This window comes from Pangasianodon hypophthalmus, chromosome 14 (assembly GCF_027358585.1).
Source record: "Pangasianodon hypophthalmus isolate fPanHyp1 chromosome 14, fPanHyp1.pri, whole genome shotgun sequence".
Classification (NCBI taxonomy): domain Eukaryota; kingdom Metazoa; phylum Chordata; class Actinopteri; order Siluriformes; family Pangasiidae; genus Pangasianodon; species Pangasianodon hypophthalmus.
In genome coordinates, this window is record NC_069723.1 from 25,774,045 (window position 1) to 25,790,401 (window position 16,357).

The following is a 16,357-nucleotide window of genomic DNA, read 5'->3' on the forward strand; positions in this document are numbered from 1 at the left end:
ATAAATGTGCTGAGTTGACATTTATGAGCGATTTCATCATCGAGCGATTAATAAGATCTACAACCAATAATTACATTATCAGTCGATGATGATTATTACTGTAAAACATCATGTTTCTGTGTAAGTGGAGTGATTTATGTGTCAATGTATTTTGTGTGTGTGTGTGTGTGTGTGTGTGTGTGTGTGTGTGTGTGTTTTTGCGTCAGGGAGCGGGAGAAGCGAGAGATTTTTACGTGCCGAATCCGTCGTGTCGAGATTTCCAGAAGTTTGAGTGGATCGGGCAGCTGATGGGCGCGGCACTTCGGGGGAAAGACTTCCTGGTGACTGAGAGATTATTTTCACATCACAATAATAAATTTACCTTTCATCAGATTTTACAGAATTATTCTATTATAATTAAACAAAGCCTCGGCAGCGTCTCACTGAGGATTCAGCTTCATCAGACGATTAGTCAAGAGTCCATCATTTACCACTGAGACAGAATTCAGTGTAAAAACATCTAAATATTAAACTGAATCTCCTGTTAGTTTAATATCAGTTATTTATACTTTTAGTTTACTTCTTGGTTTATATTGTTTGTATTGGTTTGTATTCGTTTTTGTGGGTTTTTTATTATTTTATTTTATAAATTTGTTGAGTATTTTCATTTATTTTTATGTTTTAGATTAGTGAATTTCCACCACATAAACAAATGTGTTTTATATCTAAATACACTCTTCTGTGTAGAACCTTTAAGAAAAGATTCTAAGTAACATCCTCCTTAGAAATCAGGCTGAAGAGAAACAGAAAAATAATGAATTAAAAAATGAAATAATTGAATATATATATATATACAGTTCTGTGCAAAAGTCTTAGGCACATGCTGTAGAGTAAAGACGCCTTCAAAAATAATGAAATTAAATGTTTCTACATTTAAAATAAATCCTATAAAGAGCAGTAAACAGTAATAAATGAAACAAAGTCAGTATTTAATGTGACGATCCTTCACTTTAAATAAATAAAGCAGTATCTGAGGTGCAGTGTGTGCAGTTTTATAAGGAAATGAGCTGGAAGTGTTACTGAGCATCTTGCAGAAGCAGCCACAGTTCTTCTGGAGACTTTGACTGTCGACTCGCTTCTTATTTCTGCAGCGAAACCCAGCAGCCTTCATTATGTTTTTATCTGAAAAGTGTCTCTTATGGAATCTGCTGCTTTCTTTACTGACATACAAACATTTTTCTGGAACGTTTCATTTTGTGCTGGAAAACTAATGTTTGGAATCTAAAATGATTTTGTACTGAATCAATAATGTAGAAGTCAGAAAATAAACATCTATAACAAAGTTTGTACTAAACAATATAGGGTGCCAAGACTTTTGCACAGTACTGTGTGTGTGTGTATAATAATTTATATTAATATTTATATATATATATATATATATATATATATATATATATATATATATATATATATATATATATATTAATATTAATATAAATTATTAATTTTATGTATAATATTTTAATGTGCATTACTAAAATTTTTATTGTTTATAATGATTGCAAATTGATTTGTGCGTGTTTTTAAAAAAAATTTATTATGTCTAAGGTTTAAAGTTTATGATTTTATTTTATGATGTTTTTATTATATAATTTTTAGCTTGTAGGTGAGATTATTTTTGTGTGTGTGTGTGTGTGTGTGTGTGTGTGTGTGTGTGTGTTCAGGTGCTGGCGCTGCCCGGTCTGGTGTGGAAGCAGCTCATCGGAGAAACCATCAGCTGGAGTGAAGATTTTCCTGCAGTCGACTCCGTGCTGGTCAGAAACACTGCAGCATTAAACACTTACACACCAAAATAATCAACACCACGATAATTAAATATCCAGCTTCATCCCAAATGAATTAATATCTATTAGTGTGTTAGAGGAGAGCAGTGTGTGTGTGTGTGTGTGTGTGTGTGTGTGTGTGTGTGTGTGTTACCCATAAATCTCTGTGAGCTTTGAATATGTAGTGAAATAAAGTGTAAAGAAGCCTGTGATTGGCTGGTGTTGATTTGATTGACAGGTGAGACAGGAAAGCCCTCACTCTGATTCAGACCGTGTGTGTGTGTGTGTGTGTGTGTGTGTGTGTGTGTGTGTGTAGGTGAAGCTGTTAGATGCCATGGAGCACGTGGACAAGGCCACGTTTGAGTTTAGGTTTGGTCAGGAGCTGGTGTACAGCACACCGCTGAGCGACGGCCGCCTCGTCGAGCTCATACCTGGAGGAAGCTCAGTAGTCGTGCGCTACGAAGAGCGCATGGAGTTCATCCGCCTGGTGCAGAAAGCCCGGCTGGAGGAGAGTCGTGAACAGGTACAACACACACCTGAACATACACCTGTACACATCTGTACACATCTAAATCCAGCCAGGAACACCTGTACACCTGTACCTGAATGCACTGAGGGGCATCTGTACACATCTGTACACACCTGTACACACTTAGGAACCACCAAATACACCTCAATACTGTGAACACCTGGCCATACACACCATGGACATACCTAGGAACACCTGAATACAGCTGGGCATACACATGAACACATCTGTACACACACGAATACACCAGAATACAGCTAGGTATGAATGTAGCCACCTGAATACACCTGGGCGGACATGTACACACCTGAGTACAACTGAGCATGCGGATACACAGACATGGACACATCTGAATACAGGTAGGCGTGTCTGTGTACACACCTGGGGAAACCTGTATACACCAGATTGCAGCTTCCTATTCCTATATACCCACCTGGACACTTACTGTGCATACCTGAAGAAACACCTCAAGGGCAAGCATGAACATCCATGAACACGTTAGCACACCTGGACTGCACACCTGGACTGCACACCTGGACTGCACACCTGGACTGTACTGAACACCGTTACTCTGTCTGGATATTGGAAAAATAATCATTTATAATTAAATTACATTTTTATTTATTAATCAATATTAATCAGTTTGGAAGTGAAAATCATGTTTTCTGATCCTCTGTTTATGTATTGTATTACATGTTGTTATTATTATTATTATTATTATTATTATTATTATTATTATTATTACAGATAGCTGCCATTCAGGCAGGTCTAATGAAGGTGGTTCCTCAGGCTGTACTGGATCTTCTGACATGGCAGGAAGTGGAGAAGAAAGTGTGTGGAGATCCAGAAATCACTGTGGAGGCCCTCAAACGCATGAGTGAGTCACTGATTTATAAAAAAAAAACACTGCTTTAATTATTCAAAATCTGTTGTATCATATGCCTCTATTACCAACCTTTACATATTTAACTGTATTATTTTATCTCACAGTGAGGTGTTTAATAGTGACGGTGTTTGTAACAGTGACGGTGTTTAATAGTGACGGTGTTTAATAGTGACGGTGTTTAATAGTGACGGTGTTTAATAGTGACGGTGTTTAATAGTGACGGTGTTTGTAACAGTGACGGTGTTTAATAGTGATGGTGTTTGTAACAGTGACGGTGTTTAATAGTGACGGTGTTGGTAACAGTGAGGTGTTTGTAACAGTGACGGTGTTTAATAGTGACGGTGTTTAATAGTGACGGTGTTTGTAACAGTGACGGTGTTTAATAGTGACGGTGTTTAATAGTGACGGTGTTTAATAGTGACGGTGTTTAATAGTGACGGTGTTTGTAACAGTGACGGTGTTTAATAGTGATGGTGTTTGTAACAGTGACGGTGTTTAATAGTGACGGTGTTGGTAACAGTGAGGTGTTTGTAACAGTGACGGTGTTTAATAGTGACGGTGTTTAATAGTGACGGTGTTTGTAACAGTGACGGTGTTTAATAGTGACGGTGTTTAACAGTGAGGTGTTTAATAGTGATGGTGTTTGTAACAGTGAGGTGTTTGTAACAGTGAGGTGTTTGTAACAGTGACAGTGTTTAATAGTGACGGTGTTTGTAACAGTGAGGTGTTTAATAGTGACGGTGTTTAATAGTGACGGTGTTTAACAGTGAGGTGTTTAATAGTGACGGTGTTTAATAGTGACAGTGTTTAATAGTGACGGTGTTTAATAGTGACGGTGTTTAATAGTGATGGTGTTTAATAGTGACGGTGTTTAATAGTGACGGTGTTTGTAACAGTGACGATGTTTGTAACAGTGACGGTGTTTAATAGTGACAATGTTTAATAGTGACGGTGTTTGTAACAGTGACGGTGTTTAATAGTGACGGTGTTTAATAGTGACGGTGTTTGTAACAGTGACGGTGTTTGTAACAGTGACGGTGTTTGTAACAGTGAGGTGTTTAACAGTGACGGTGTTTGTAACAGTGAGGTGTTTAATAGTGATGGTGTTTGTAACAGTGAGGTGTTTGTAACAGTGAGGTGTTTGTAACAGTGACAGTGTTTAATAGTGACGGTGTTTGTAACAGTGAGGTGTTTAATAGTGACGGTGTTTAATAGTGACGGTGTTTAACAGTGAGGTGTTTAATAGTGACGGTGTTTAATAGTGACAGTGTTTAATAGTGACGGTGTTTAATAGTGACGGTGTTTAATAGTGACGGTGTTTAATAGTGACGGTGTTTGTAACAGTGACGATGTTTGTAACAGTGACGGTGTTTAATAGTGACAATGTTTAATAGTGACGGTGTTTGTAACAGTGACGGTGTTTAATAGTGACGGTGTTTAATAGTGACGGTGTTTGTAACAGTGACGGTGTTTGTAACAGTGACGGTGTTTGTAACAGTGAGGTGTTTAATAGTGGCGGTGTTTGTAACAATGACGATGTTTATAACGATGACGATGTTTGTAACGATGACGATGTTTGTTACGATGACGGTGTTTGTAATAGTGACGGTGTTTGTAATAGTGACGGTGTTTGTAATAGTGACGGTGTTTAATAGTGACGGTGTTTGTAATAATGACGGTGTTTGTAATAATGACGGTGTTTAATAGTGACGGTGTTTGTAATAGTGACGGTGTTTGTAACAATGACAATGTTTATAACGATGACGATGTTTGTAACGATGACGATGTTTGTTACGATGACGGTGTTTGTAATAGTGGCGGTGTTTGTAATAGTGACGGTGTTTGTAATAGTGGCGGTGTTTGTAATAGTGGCGGTGTTTGTAACAATGACGATGTTTATAACGATGACGATGTTTGTAACGATGACGATGTTTGTTACGATGACGATGTTTGTTACGATGACGGTGTTTGTAATAGTGGCGGTGTTTGTAACAATGACGATGTTTATAACGATGACGATGTTTGTAACGATGACGATGTTTGTTACGATGACGGTGTTTGTAATAGTGGCGGTGTTTGTAACAATGACGATGTTTATAACGATGACGATGTTTGTAACGATGACGATGTTTGTTACGATGACGATGTTTGTTACGATGACGGTGTTTGTAACAGTGACGGTGTTTGTAATAATGACGGTGTTTGTAATAGTGGCGGTGTTTGTAATAGTGGCGGTGTTTGTAACAATGATGATGTTTATAACGATGACGATGTTTGTAACGATGACGATGTTTGTTACGATGACGGTGTTTGTAATAGTGGCGGTGTTTAATAGTGGCGGTGTTTAATAGTGACGGTGTTTGTAATAGTGGCGGTGTTTGTAATAGTGGCGGTGTTTGTAATAGTGGCAGTGTTTGTAATAGTGACGATGTTTGTAACGATGATGGTGTTTAATAGTGACGGTGTTTGTAATAATGGAGGTGTTTGTAATAATGGCGGTGTTTGTAATAATGGAGGTGTTTGTAATAATGGAGGTGTTTGTAATAATGGAGGTGTTTGTTCTCTCTCAGCTCGTTATGAGGATTTGGAACAGAATGATGTCAGAGTGCAGCACCTGTGGGAGGCGCTGACCAACTTCACCAACGGTCAGTAAATTACTCACTCCTCAACACTGCATGACTCTCACCCTGACTGTCCTGTCAGACCCTGAGCATCAGAACCGTAACCTCAGGTTAAATGTTACCTGTTAGATGAACATTAGAGCATTATACGAATGTTAGATGGGTGTTAGATGAGCGTTACATAAACGTTAGATGAGGGTTTTGTCAGACGTCTAACACAGCAGCACTCTAGACTTTAAGCGCACTCAGCATTACTGATCCTGAAAAAATGAAACTTGTGTGTTGTGTTTATTTGTCAGAGGACCGCAGCAGATTCCTGAGGTTTGTGACGGGCCGAAGTCGTCTTCCTGCACCCATCTACATCTTCCCTGATAAACAAGGGTAAAACAGCACAGAGTGTGTGTGTGTGTGTGTGTGTGTGTGTGTGTGTGTGTGTGTGTGACCTAGCTTCACTTTAATACTTTTATTGGATTCTTTTATGCAGATCTGAAACCACAGACGCTCTTCCGCAGTCCTCGACTTGTTCCAGCACGCTTTATTTACCAAAATACCCAAGGTGACTTTTTTATATCTGTATATTTAACATGCACATTATTGCCTGGATTTATGGTTTAGATCTAATTTGAAGATCTGTGAGTTATTTCCTTAAATACTGTGACGTGTGTGTTTTGCGCAGTGCGAAGGTGTGTGAGGAGAAACTTCGCTACGCTGCGTATAACTGTGTGGCCATCGACACAGACATGAGTCCGTGGGAAGTGTGACAGACACACGCCACATTTTTGCATCAGTAACTGTAACACAAATCTACATAATCACACCTGTACACACCTGTACTATCCCATATAAACAGCTGTACAAAATAAACCCATTAAAAATGAATGCAGTTTAATCTGCTGTGATGCACGACCTCAAGTGTCCCGTTGCTTTCATTTCAAATGTGCTTCTTCATTCTGAGTAAATCCATCAATAATGACTGAATAGAAGTGCAGTGTGAGAGAGAGCTGGGCTACGTGCTAGGCTAAAGGCTACGCCTAAGAGAACAATGCTTCTGAGCCTTCTAAAGTTTTTGGCCAAAAGTCTGATCTCTTAAAGACAAACTGGTAGAACTCCAACTCAGGCTGTCCACATGGGGAGAAATGAGAGACCACTGAGTTTCAGTTTTTACTGAAACGTGGCTCCATAACACGGCTGTTCAACTGGACGGAATGCTAACGCTCAGGGCTGACAGAACTGCTCCATCTTGAATAATGTAAGCGGATTATGCATCTATATTAAAAGTAAGTGGTGCACAGATGAAACTATAGTCGAGAAACACTGCTCACTGGACTTAGAGTATTTAATGATAAAATACCATGGATTCTCTCTCCTGTAGCAAATTCTAACCATCATTACTGCCATTACTGTCATTGTCAACGCTGTTTACATCCACCGTCAGTCTAATGCTAAAGAGGCACTCACAATTTTCTCGAAAGCTATTAGCATACAGGAATCAGCACCCCCTGAGGGACTCTTTATTATTACTGCTGATTTTAATTAATCAAAACTACATCCATCCTCCCCCTCGACTGTCCCATGAGGGGAACAACATTCTAGACAACGCTTACAGTAACATACCCAGAGCCTACAAAGCAACTCCCCACCACCACCTTGGGAAATCAGATCACATGTCCCTGTTCTTGCTGCCTGCAAACTCTCAGCTCTTCAAATGGGTGAAGTCTTGAGTGGCAGTATGGTCTGAGGGAGCTGAAACAATGCTCCAGAAGCAACTGCTCAGTGCTCTGACATCGACCTTGAGGTGAGTGTTTTAGTGTCATGACTGAAAAAAAAAAAGATAAGGACTTTACCCAACCAGAAACCATGGATGAACAGTGAAGATGCATCCTGTGATACAGCAGTTAAAATGGGAATAGAGATCATTCAGAAGTCTGCCAAGAACATCTACAGACTATGAAATGAAGATGACTTCATCACTTCTGATCCATGCCACATGTGAAAGGCCTAAAACCATCACAGGTTACGAAGGTAAACCAGCTGCCTGCTTGCCAAATGTACTCAATACTTTTTATGCAACCCAGAGCCCTACTGCAGGACCACAGCGCTTCAGCTTCAGCTGTCCACAGCTGATGTGAGGAGACGTCTGAGGAAGGTAAACTCACAGAAGGCTGCTGGACCAGAGTGTGTGCACATCAGCTAGCTGAGGTCTGTACAGACATTTATAACTAGTCCCCGGCTCAAACTACTGTTCCTATCTACCTTAAACACAGCACCTGTGCCAAAAATGCTGCATTCACACCAGTAATATTCTAATAATGCTTTGAGAGACTAGTCATGGCACACATTAAAGCCAGCATCCCAGACAACACCAATCCACTTTCACAGCCATTCACCTTGCACTCACCCACATCGACAACAGAAATACTTACGTGAGGATGTTATTCATTGACGTAACGCGATCATCCCCAGGAAGCAGGGCGACAAACTTAGAGCCCATGGCCCACATAGCTACACATGCAGCTGAGTCTCCTACTGTAATGTATACAATTAGGTCCATAAATATTTGGACCGAGACAAAGTTATTGTTATTTTAGCTGTCTACTACAGTATACTGGAGTTGAAATGTGCCTTCCCTCCCTCTTCTTTTTAATGGTCCGAAAGTGTTGGACAAATTAACCATCATAAATTAAATTGTCATTTTTAATCGTTTGCTGTCAATGACTGCCTGAAGTTTGGAATCCACAGGCATCACAGACGCTGGGCTTCTTCACTGGTGATGATCTGCCAGGTCTTTACTGCAGCTGTCTTCACTTATGGTGTGTTGCCTTCAGTTTTACCTTCAGCGAGTGAAATGCAGCTCAGTTGGATTCAGGTCAGGTGACTGACTTGGCCATTGCAGAACATTTCACTTCTTCAGCCTAATGATGGCTTGATTCTAAATGTAAATACCATGCTTGAAATCAACTCTAGACCTTTTATCTGCTTATGTGCAAGTGAAATAATGAAGATTAGCAAAAATGAACCCACTTCTTTAACTATTTGACAAGATGAGAATGGGAAAGAGGATGAGTGTGATGTAGATGTTTTCTTTTATAGCCTGCAGTCGTGAGGTCATGCTCACAAGGTGACGATGTTCCTGTTAGTTCTTGGCAAGAAAACAAGCAAACAGGAAAACTCTGCTAATTTCAAAGGAAACTGCGACGGCAATTCAGTAATAAAAAAGGAAGCTGGACCCTAAGTTTCAGAATGCAAGGTGAAACCAGACCAATATTTTCAAAACATCCATTTGGAATTTCATTATGAATTAAAATTTGGCTGTCACTTAATATGATATATTAATTTTAAATACTAAATGTGCAGCATTTTCTGAGCAGCTTTTTCCTTTGTTTTTTTATTCTATACCTTGATTAAAATGAAATAAAATGACCAAGAAGACCTTTATATACTGTTTCATAACATTTGCTTATTACTTATTATTTATTTTATTACCTAGAATTGTAATGAAAATGAATCAACATTTCATGTAATAAAATGTGTGTTGTGGAGTAAAAGATAAATAACCTTCTCCAGAGGAGAGAAAGGAAGCGTCCCAGTCAAGAAGGTTGAGATGAAGAATCTAAATTTAATGAAGTATAATGCAAAAATCAATCAATAAAATCAAGAATAATCAAAGAATAATAAAAAAATCCAAGAATACAAATTCCAGAGTATTAAAATAAAATGACAAAATCTAGAAGCAAAAAGCAATTAGCCAAAATAGACTCATTGGCCACTTTATTAGGAACACCTGTACACCTGCTCATTAAGGTTTGAACACCAGACGCTTCCTCAGGGTGCTGTTATAGATCGGCATCTGTTTGACTTTTTTGTCTTGTATTAGGTTTTGCTCCTTTCGTTTGATTTCACTAAGTCTTCTACTGACTTCCTCATTGGTCCTGACAAGGATGGAGTTGATGTCTTCACCCCTGAGAAAATTAATAATAAAAACAGACATAAAGAGGATTTAGTACAATTAGTACCACCACTCCAGCACGTGAGATGTAACACCTTAGATGTCACCATCCTAACAGCCGCTCAGGTACTTTATTAAACAAGAGGAAGATTGTTAAATGAGCCCTTATAAGCCCAGGGACGAGTGAACATGACTGTAGTTTTTAAGAACAGAAAAGCATTGCAATCTAACTTCCTTTTGTGAAAATTAGTGAAAACAAATTAAAATGGTTGAAACTTTTTTATAAGTTCACATGAAAACAATACAACAATTTCAACAATATAGCAATTCATTTTCTACACTCAGTTTGGGCTTTATAACTTTATTACCTCACTGTTCATAATGATTACTCATTACTTACTTTATTTTTATTCAGTACTTACTCTGGACAGTATTTTGTTAGCTGCTCACACAAAGACTGGATGAACCAGGAACCAGATTTCGAATTCCTGAAAGAGAAGTACCCTTTAATAGTCGACCTTGCCACAAAGAAATCTGCCCCATCCAGAATGACAGTTTCAGCATCTGTTTCTAATTCTTCTTCTTCTTCTTCCTCTCCTGCTATCTCTTCTTTGTGTCCATCAGCCTGGACTTGAACTATTGGATGGAGCTGTCTTCCACGGCAGGCCTGAATGAAGAACACTTTGGGCTTATCGTTCAGACTCCGACAGGAATTTCCATAAAATGGGCTGAAGATGTCCTCTCTTGAAACGATGCCTCCATCTGTCCCATGCACCCCATCAGTGGTGCCATGGCTGAGGATGCAGCACACGAAACAGTCGCCTTTATGGTTTTCTTTGCTCCACGTCCTCAGGATGGTCTTCATCTGTTCTGCGGTTTGGTCCCTCTGCACCTCCACAGTGAAACCCAGCCATTCAAACACCTTTTTAAGAGACTCTGATAGATAAACAGAAAAAAAGAAATTTTTTAATATCTGTTTTATGTCTTATCTTAAAAGATCACACTCAGACTTGGGGTTTGTTCGTAGTTAAAGACTTTTTGCAAAATAGAGACAGTAATAAATTCAGATTCCTCAAACTCTTCAAGACCAATTAGACCCTTTCACACAATAGTTATTCATATTTCCTAAAAACAATGAGCCAGATTCTATCTATCTATGTGCAATATTTCAGTAGTAAATGTAGAGGAAATAAACACTGCACTGTGTTCCACTAAATTTCAGCTCTTTAAGCAAAGCAAATATTTCTGAAGCAGTTTTACATTTATTACTGAAGTACACTGCAGTTACACTCTGAAGATATAAATATAATAAAACTACACACCTTCATCCTTATCAGATCCATGTCGGTATTTCTTAGGGTCACCAAAGTCCATATTGTTGATGATCAGACAGACACCACGAGGTTTACGGGACATTTTATATTCACCCATCTGAAAACACATTGTTATTAATAAAACATCACCTCTCTGTAACTAATTTTACCCAGCGTTATGAAAGTACACATTTCTGTTAACATCCGAAATCATGGAGCCGAACTGCAGTCCTGGAGCCCTGGAGTCTAAAACACTGTGGATGTTTTAGAGCAGGGAATTTATCAAGCTGTACTCTGACCATACAGGACTGGAGATGATCACAGCATGAACTAATTCTCTGTATTATAATCACCTCAGTGGCCTTGGCTGGACTTTCTGTAAAGAGGAAAACAGACTCGTCACCAGCTGTCTCTAAAACACACAGATACAACAATATGTCTCATGTACAATTACCTGGATCATGTGATGTATGATCAGGTGTGAAGAGCTCCTTCAGCCGAGGGAAAATCTCCTGAAGCTCTTCTTTCTCCAACATCTGTAGAAATTTGTGACACGCGTCATTACCCTTGTTCGTCACATTATCCAGAAGTTTAATGATGATCTGCTCGTGTGTGTGGTTGGGCTGGTTAAGATTGTTGTAGTCGCGTCTGGTGATGATGTTGTCGTTCTGGACGTGCTGTAAAACGATGCTGGCGTCGGCGGACAGAGTGTCGATGAGAAAGACCTTGTTCTTACGCACAGTCTCCATGACTGTAAGACAAAATAAGAACATTTGAGACTGTCTGAGAAAAGGAACTATTTTTGTACTAAACCGTGTATAACTAGTCTCAGAGGCATAGCAGAGTCCTTAAGGTCCAATAGTGTAATCCTAACACCTTAATATGCCATTTTATTAGTCACATATTTACCATAAAGGAAAATATTTAGTAGCTACTATAAATTATTAATAACTAGAATGAAACTAATAGGAAAGGTGGTTATGAGAGAAAGAACTGTGAGTTTTAACTTACCAGGTCAAATCAGATTTAATGTTTCTGAGCTTTTTGTTCCTGTCCCTTGTTATGGACAACAGTATGGCGGTATCTCTAGAAAAAAACATAAAAATCTAGTTTTGGAGTTTATTTAAAACCATTTGTGTGTTTAAATGGGCGGGGTTTAGTGCATTTTAAGTTCAAGCACTCCAAAAGTTCAACTTTCAACTTTCAAAAGTTCTACTACTACAACAAACACGCTTCAACTTGTGCAGGATAAATAAATAAATAAATAAATAAAAGCTAAAACATATTTTTCACAGCTTTTATTTACCTTGCTTTTTCATTACTATTATATTATTTTAATTATTTTATTTTTATTGTATTTTTATTCTATTTTCACACACTTACTATTTTTTTATATTTTATAGTTATTTATATTGTTATATTAATATTATTTGCCTATTTTATTATTTCTCTGTTTTTTTTTTTATTCACACTGAAACATTATGAGCTCCATTTTAAATGTGTGAAATGTGCTGTATAAATAAAGTTACAGTACAGTGTTGATGTTCTCACCCGTACATACAATAGCATTTGGAAAATGCTATTTGGCAAATAATTACACAATATGCTCCCATTGTTGAGTTTGTACCAGCAGCACTTCAGGACAATCAGCACTTCCGGTTTAGTTCCTCGCTGGCAGCAGGACAGGGTTCACACTTCCTGTTTTGCACTGACAGCTTTTATAGATTATGATGCACATGTATCTGGGATCCTTTATTCTTTTATATATATATATATATATATATAGTAAAATCAGAAGGTGTGTCACTGTCATGTGAAAAGCATGCCTTAAACTAAATATGACTTTATTTCTTTCTGCTTGAGTTCAAGCTCAAAATAAAACTCTCAGAAGTGCTGCACTGTGAACATGTCTGAGCCCTGCCCTGCTGCGGAGAGAAACTAAACCGGATACTATCAAATAATATCGGGGAAAAATAGTATAAAAAAATCTTTGTGTTGTCTGTGTGCTTTTTACTATATCACCTCCCTGACAGAGTTTATAGACTGATAGGACTCTTAGTCTGTGACCTAGTGAATCAGTATCAGGATGTATTTATTGATAGAGACTCAAAGCACTTCTATAAGTCACTCTGGATAAGAGCATTTGCCAAATGCCATAAATGTAAATGTAAATGTAAATTTTCACAGGTCTCACTAAACAGGAAAATCTACAGGGCAGAGAGAGAGAGAGAGAGAGAGAGAGAGAGAAAGAGAGAGAGAGAGAGAGAGAGAGAGAGAGAGAGAGAGAGAGAGAGAATTCTTTTCACTCTGCTCTCTGAATTGAAAATGAATAAAACCAAATAATTACACAATATATTGCAGGTTATTTGTCCTCAGTGATTAATCCTACACTATCTTTAAAATCTCTGGATTATTAATTCATGAGAAACATAAAAATTAGTACTTCAGTCCTGCATTACACACGGGTTATAATATATTATATTCTGTATTATTATATTATATATATTTCCTTTACTCTAACCAGTTTAATTTTACACTGAGAGCTTCCTTACCTTTAGTGTCTCACTGCTAGGTGTGGAAGATTTGTTGGTGTTTTCCGGCTGCTGTAGAAGTTCAGTGTCAGAAAGAGAAGAGATGGAGGCGGGTTTATCTCATATGGAGGCGGGTTTATCTCATAACGAAACTGTTCTGGGTTTATGATTAACAGATCAGAAGAAGCTCATACTTATATTATTTAGTACGTGATTACACAACTGAACTGCTGTAAGGTGGTCTTGGGACGTTGCTGTAAATTATTCATTCATTCTGCTGTTATTTCTGATGTTATTTCTCCTAATGCTTAATGATGGCTTATCAGTTCTTATTTTGATGATAATTATCTACCTTTAAAAGAAGGTCCTGTTGGCTTCTGCTGGTATTTAATAGTAACCTAAAAAATTCCTAATGAAAATGAACAGGAATCTGATGGAATCCATTAAGCCAGTTCCTGTTAAGATGGAGTTCATCACAGAAAGCATTAGCGATTTTCCTAATGAATTGTAGCTGATGAATCAATTGCACCTGATCAGAAATAACAGCAGAATGAATGAATCATTTACAGCAACGTCCCAAGACCACCTTACAGCAGTTCAGTTGTGTAATCACGTACTAAATAATATAAGTATGAGCTTCTTCTGATCTGTTAATCATAAACCCAGAACAGTTTCGTTATGAGATAAACCCGCCTCCATTTCTTCTCTTTCTGACACTGAACTTCTACAGCAGCCGGAAAACACCAACAAATCTTCCACACCTAGCAGTGAGACGCTAAAGGTAAGGAAGCTCTCTCTCTCTCTCTCTCTCTTTCTCTCTCTCTCTCTCTCTTTCTCTCTCTCTCTCTCTCTCTCTCTCTGCCCTGTAGAGTTTCCTGTTTAGTGAGACCTGTGAAAATTTACATTTACATTTACATTTATGGCATTTGGCAAATGCTCTTATCCAGAGTGACTTATAGAAGTGCTTTGAGTCTCTATCAATAAATACATCCTGATACTGATTCACTAGGTCACAGACTAAGAGTCCTATCAGTCTATAAACTCTGTCAGGGAGGTGATATAGTAAAAAGCACACAGACAACACAAAGATTTTTTTATACTATTTTTCCCCGATATTATTTGATAGTATCCGGTTTAGTTTCTCTCTGCAGCAGGGCAGGGCTCAGACATGTTCACAGTGCAGCGCTTCTGAGAGTTTTATTTTGAGCTTGAACTCAAGCAGAAAGAAATAAAGTCATATTTAGTTTAAGGCATGCTTTTCACATGACAGTGACACACCTTCTGATTTTACTATATATATATATATATATATATATAAAAGAATAAAGGATCCCAGATACATGTGCATCATAATCTATAAAATCTGTCAGTGCAAAACAGGAAGTGTGAACCCTGTCCTGCTGCCAGCGAGGAACTAAACCAGAAGTGCTGATTGTCCTGAAGTGCTGCTGGTACAAACTCAACAATGGGAGCATATTGTGTAATTATTTGGTTTTACTCATTTTCAAATCAGAGTGCAGAGAGAAAAGAATTTCTCTCTCTCTCTCTCTCTAATAGTGTGTTATTTAATAAAATAAAGTTTGAGTAATAATTTTCCAAATGCTATTGTATGTACGGGTGAGAACATGAACACTGTACTGTAACTTTATTTATACAGCACATTTCACACATTTAAAGTGGAGCTCATAATGTTTCAGTGTGAATAAAAAAAAAACAGAGAAATAATAAAACAAAAGGTAGTTAAAAAGATAAAATAGTAAAATAGGCAGATAATATTAATGCATTAAATAATAGCAGCAACAAAAAGAAGCAATAACAATATAAATAAATATAAAAGTAATTGTGTAAAAATAGTATAAAAATACAATAATTAAAATAATCTAAAAGTAATGAAAAAGTTAAATAAAAGCTGTTAGCTGTTATTATTTATTTATTTATTTATTCTGTACAAGTTGAAGTGTGTTTTTGTAGTAGTAGATAAGGTGAAGTCGAACTTCAAATTGAAGTGCTTGAACTTAAAATGCACTAAACCATTTAAACACACAAATGGTTATAAATAAACTCCAAAACTAGATTTTTATGTTTTTTTCTAGAGATACCGCCATACTGTTGTCCATAACAAGGGACAGGAACAAAAAGCTCAGAAACATTAAATCTGATTTGACCTGGTAAGTTAAAACTCACAGTTCTTTCTCTCATAACCACCTTTCCTATTAGTTTCATTCTAGTTATTAATAATTTATAGTAGCTACTAAATATTTTCCTTTATGGTAAATATGTGATTAAAAAAATGGCGTATTAATTCAATTCAATTAAATTTTGTTTGTATAGCGCTTTTAACAACGGACATTGTCACAAAGCAGCTTTACAGAAATAAATGGATTCACAAAAAATATATTGTAAATATGTGAATTTATCCCTAATGAGTGAGTCAGAGGTGACGGTGGTGAGGAAAAACTCCCTGAGATGATATGAGGAAGAAACCTTGAGAGGAACCAGGCTCAAAGGGACCCATCCTCATCTGGGTGACACCCGATAGTGCGATTATAAATAAATCCCTTCTATTATTGTGTACTATATGGACAAATAGTGCAAATGTGCAACCAGTAAATTCATCACAGTTTTCGCAAGAAGTCCGGTGTTAAGGTGTTAGGATTACACTATTGGACCTTAAGGACTCTGCTATGCCTCTGAGACTAGTTATACACGGTTTAGTACAAAAATAGTTC

General features: G+C 37.5%; 2 protein-coding genes across 4 annotated transcripts in view; one reads left to right on the plus strand and one right to left on the minus strand.

Annotated features, from left to right (window-relative positions):
- hectd3 (HECT domain containing 3) overlaps positions 1–6,744 on the plus strand; it is a 19,001-nt gene extending 12,257 nt beyond the window's left edge. For both annotated transcript variants that reach the window (XM_053239708.1, XM_053239709.1), the window contains exons 14-21: positions 207–320; positions 1,704–1,793; positions 2,119–2,325; positions 3,079–3,208; positions 5,788–5,862; positions 6,138–6,219; positions 6,323–6,394; positions 6,515–6,744. In XM_053239708.1, coding sequence (XP_053095683.1) covers positions 207–320; positions 1,704–1,793; positions 2,119–2,325; positions 3,079–3,208; positions 5,788–5,862; positions 6,138–6,219; positions 6,323–6,394; positions 6,515–6,599 — 855 coding nt within the window. In that variant the 3' untranslated portion in view covers positions 6,600–6,744. The remainder of the gene's footprint in view (positions 1–206; positions 321–1,703; positions 1,794–2,118; positions 2,326–3,078; positions 3,209–5,787; positions 5,863–6,137; positions 6,220–6,322; positions 6,395–6,514) is intronic.
- Positions 6,745–9,434: 2,690 nt separating this feature from the next.
- Positions 9,435–13,803, minus strand: LOC113524385 (caspase-8). Of its 2 annotated transcripts, XM_034310898.2 has the most exons (7): positions 13,650–13,803; positions 12,109–12,183; positions 11,552–11,848; positions 11,451–11,473; positions 11,107–11,215; positions 10,207–10,720; positions 9,435–9,797 (listed from the first exon to the last, which is right to left on the minus strand). In XM_034310898.2, the coding sequence occupies exons 3-7, from the start codon at positions 11,844–11,846 to the stop codon at positions 9,635–9,637; spliced, it is 1,104 nt and encodes a 367-aa protein (XP_034166789.2). In that variant the 5' UTR covers positions 11,847–11,848; positions 12,109–12,183; positions 13,650–13,803; the 3' UTR covers positions 9,435–9,634. The 2 variants fall into 2 exon arrangements, with proteins under 2 accessions (XP_034166789.2, XP_034166790.2); XM_034310899.2 differs by lacking the exon at positions 12,109–12,183 and having other exon boundaries at positions 13,650–13,778.
- Positions 13,804–16,357: the final 2,554 nt, after the last annotated feature.

Coding starts and splice junctions, on each gene's coding strand:
- LOC113524385 (XM_034310898.2), bottom strand. CDS start 11,846: ATGGAGACTGTGCGTAAGAACAAGGTCTTTCTCATCGACACTCTGTCC. Junction 11,474..11,551: donor TCATACATCACATGATCCAG/GTAATTGTACAT, acceptor TCCTCTTTACAG/AAAGTCCAGCCAAGGCCACT. Junction 10,721..11,106: donor TGGATCTGATAAGGATGAAG/GTGTGTAGTTTT, acceptor TTTATCTATCAG/AGTCTCTTAAAAAGGTGTTT.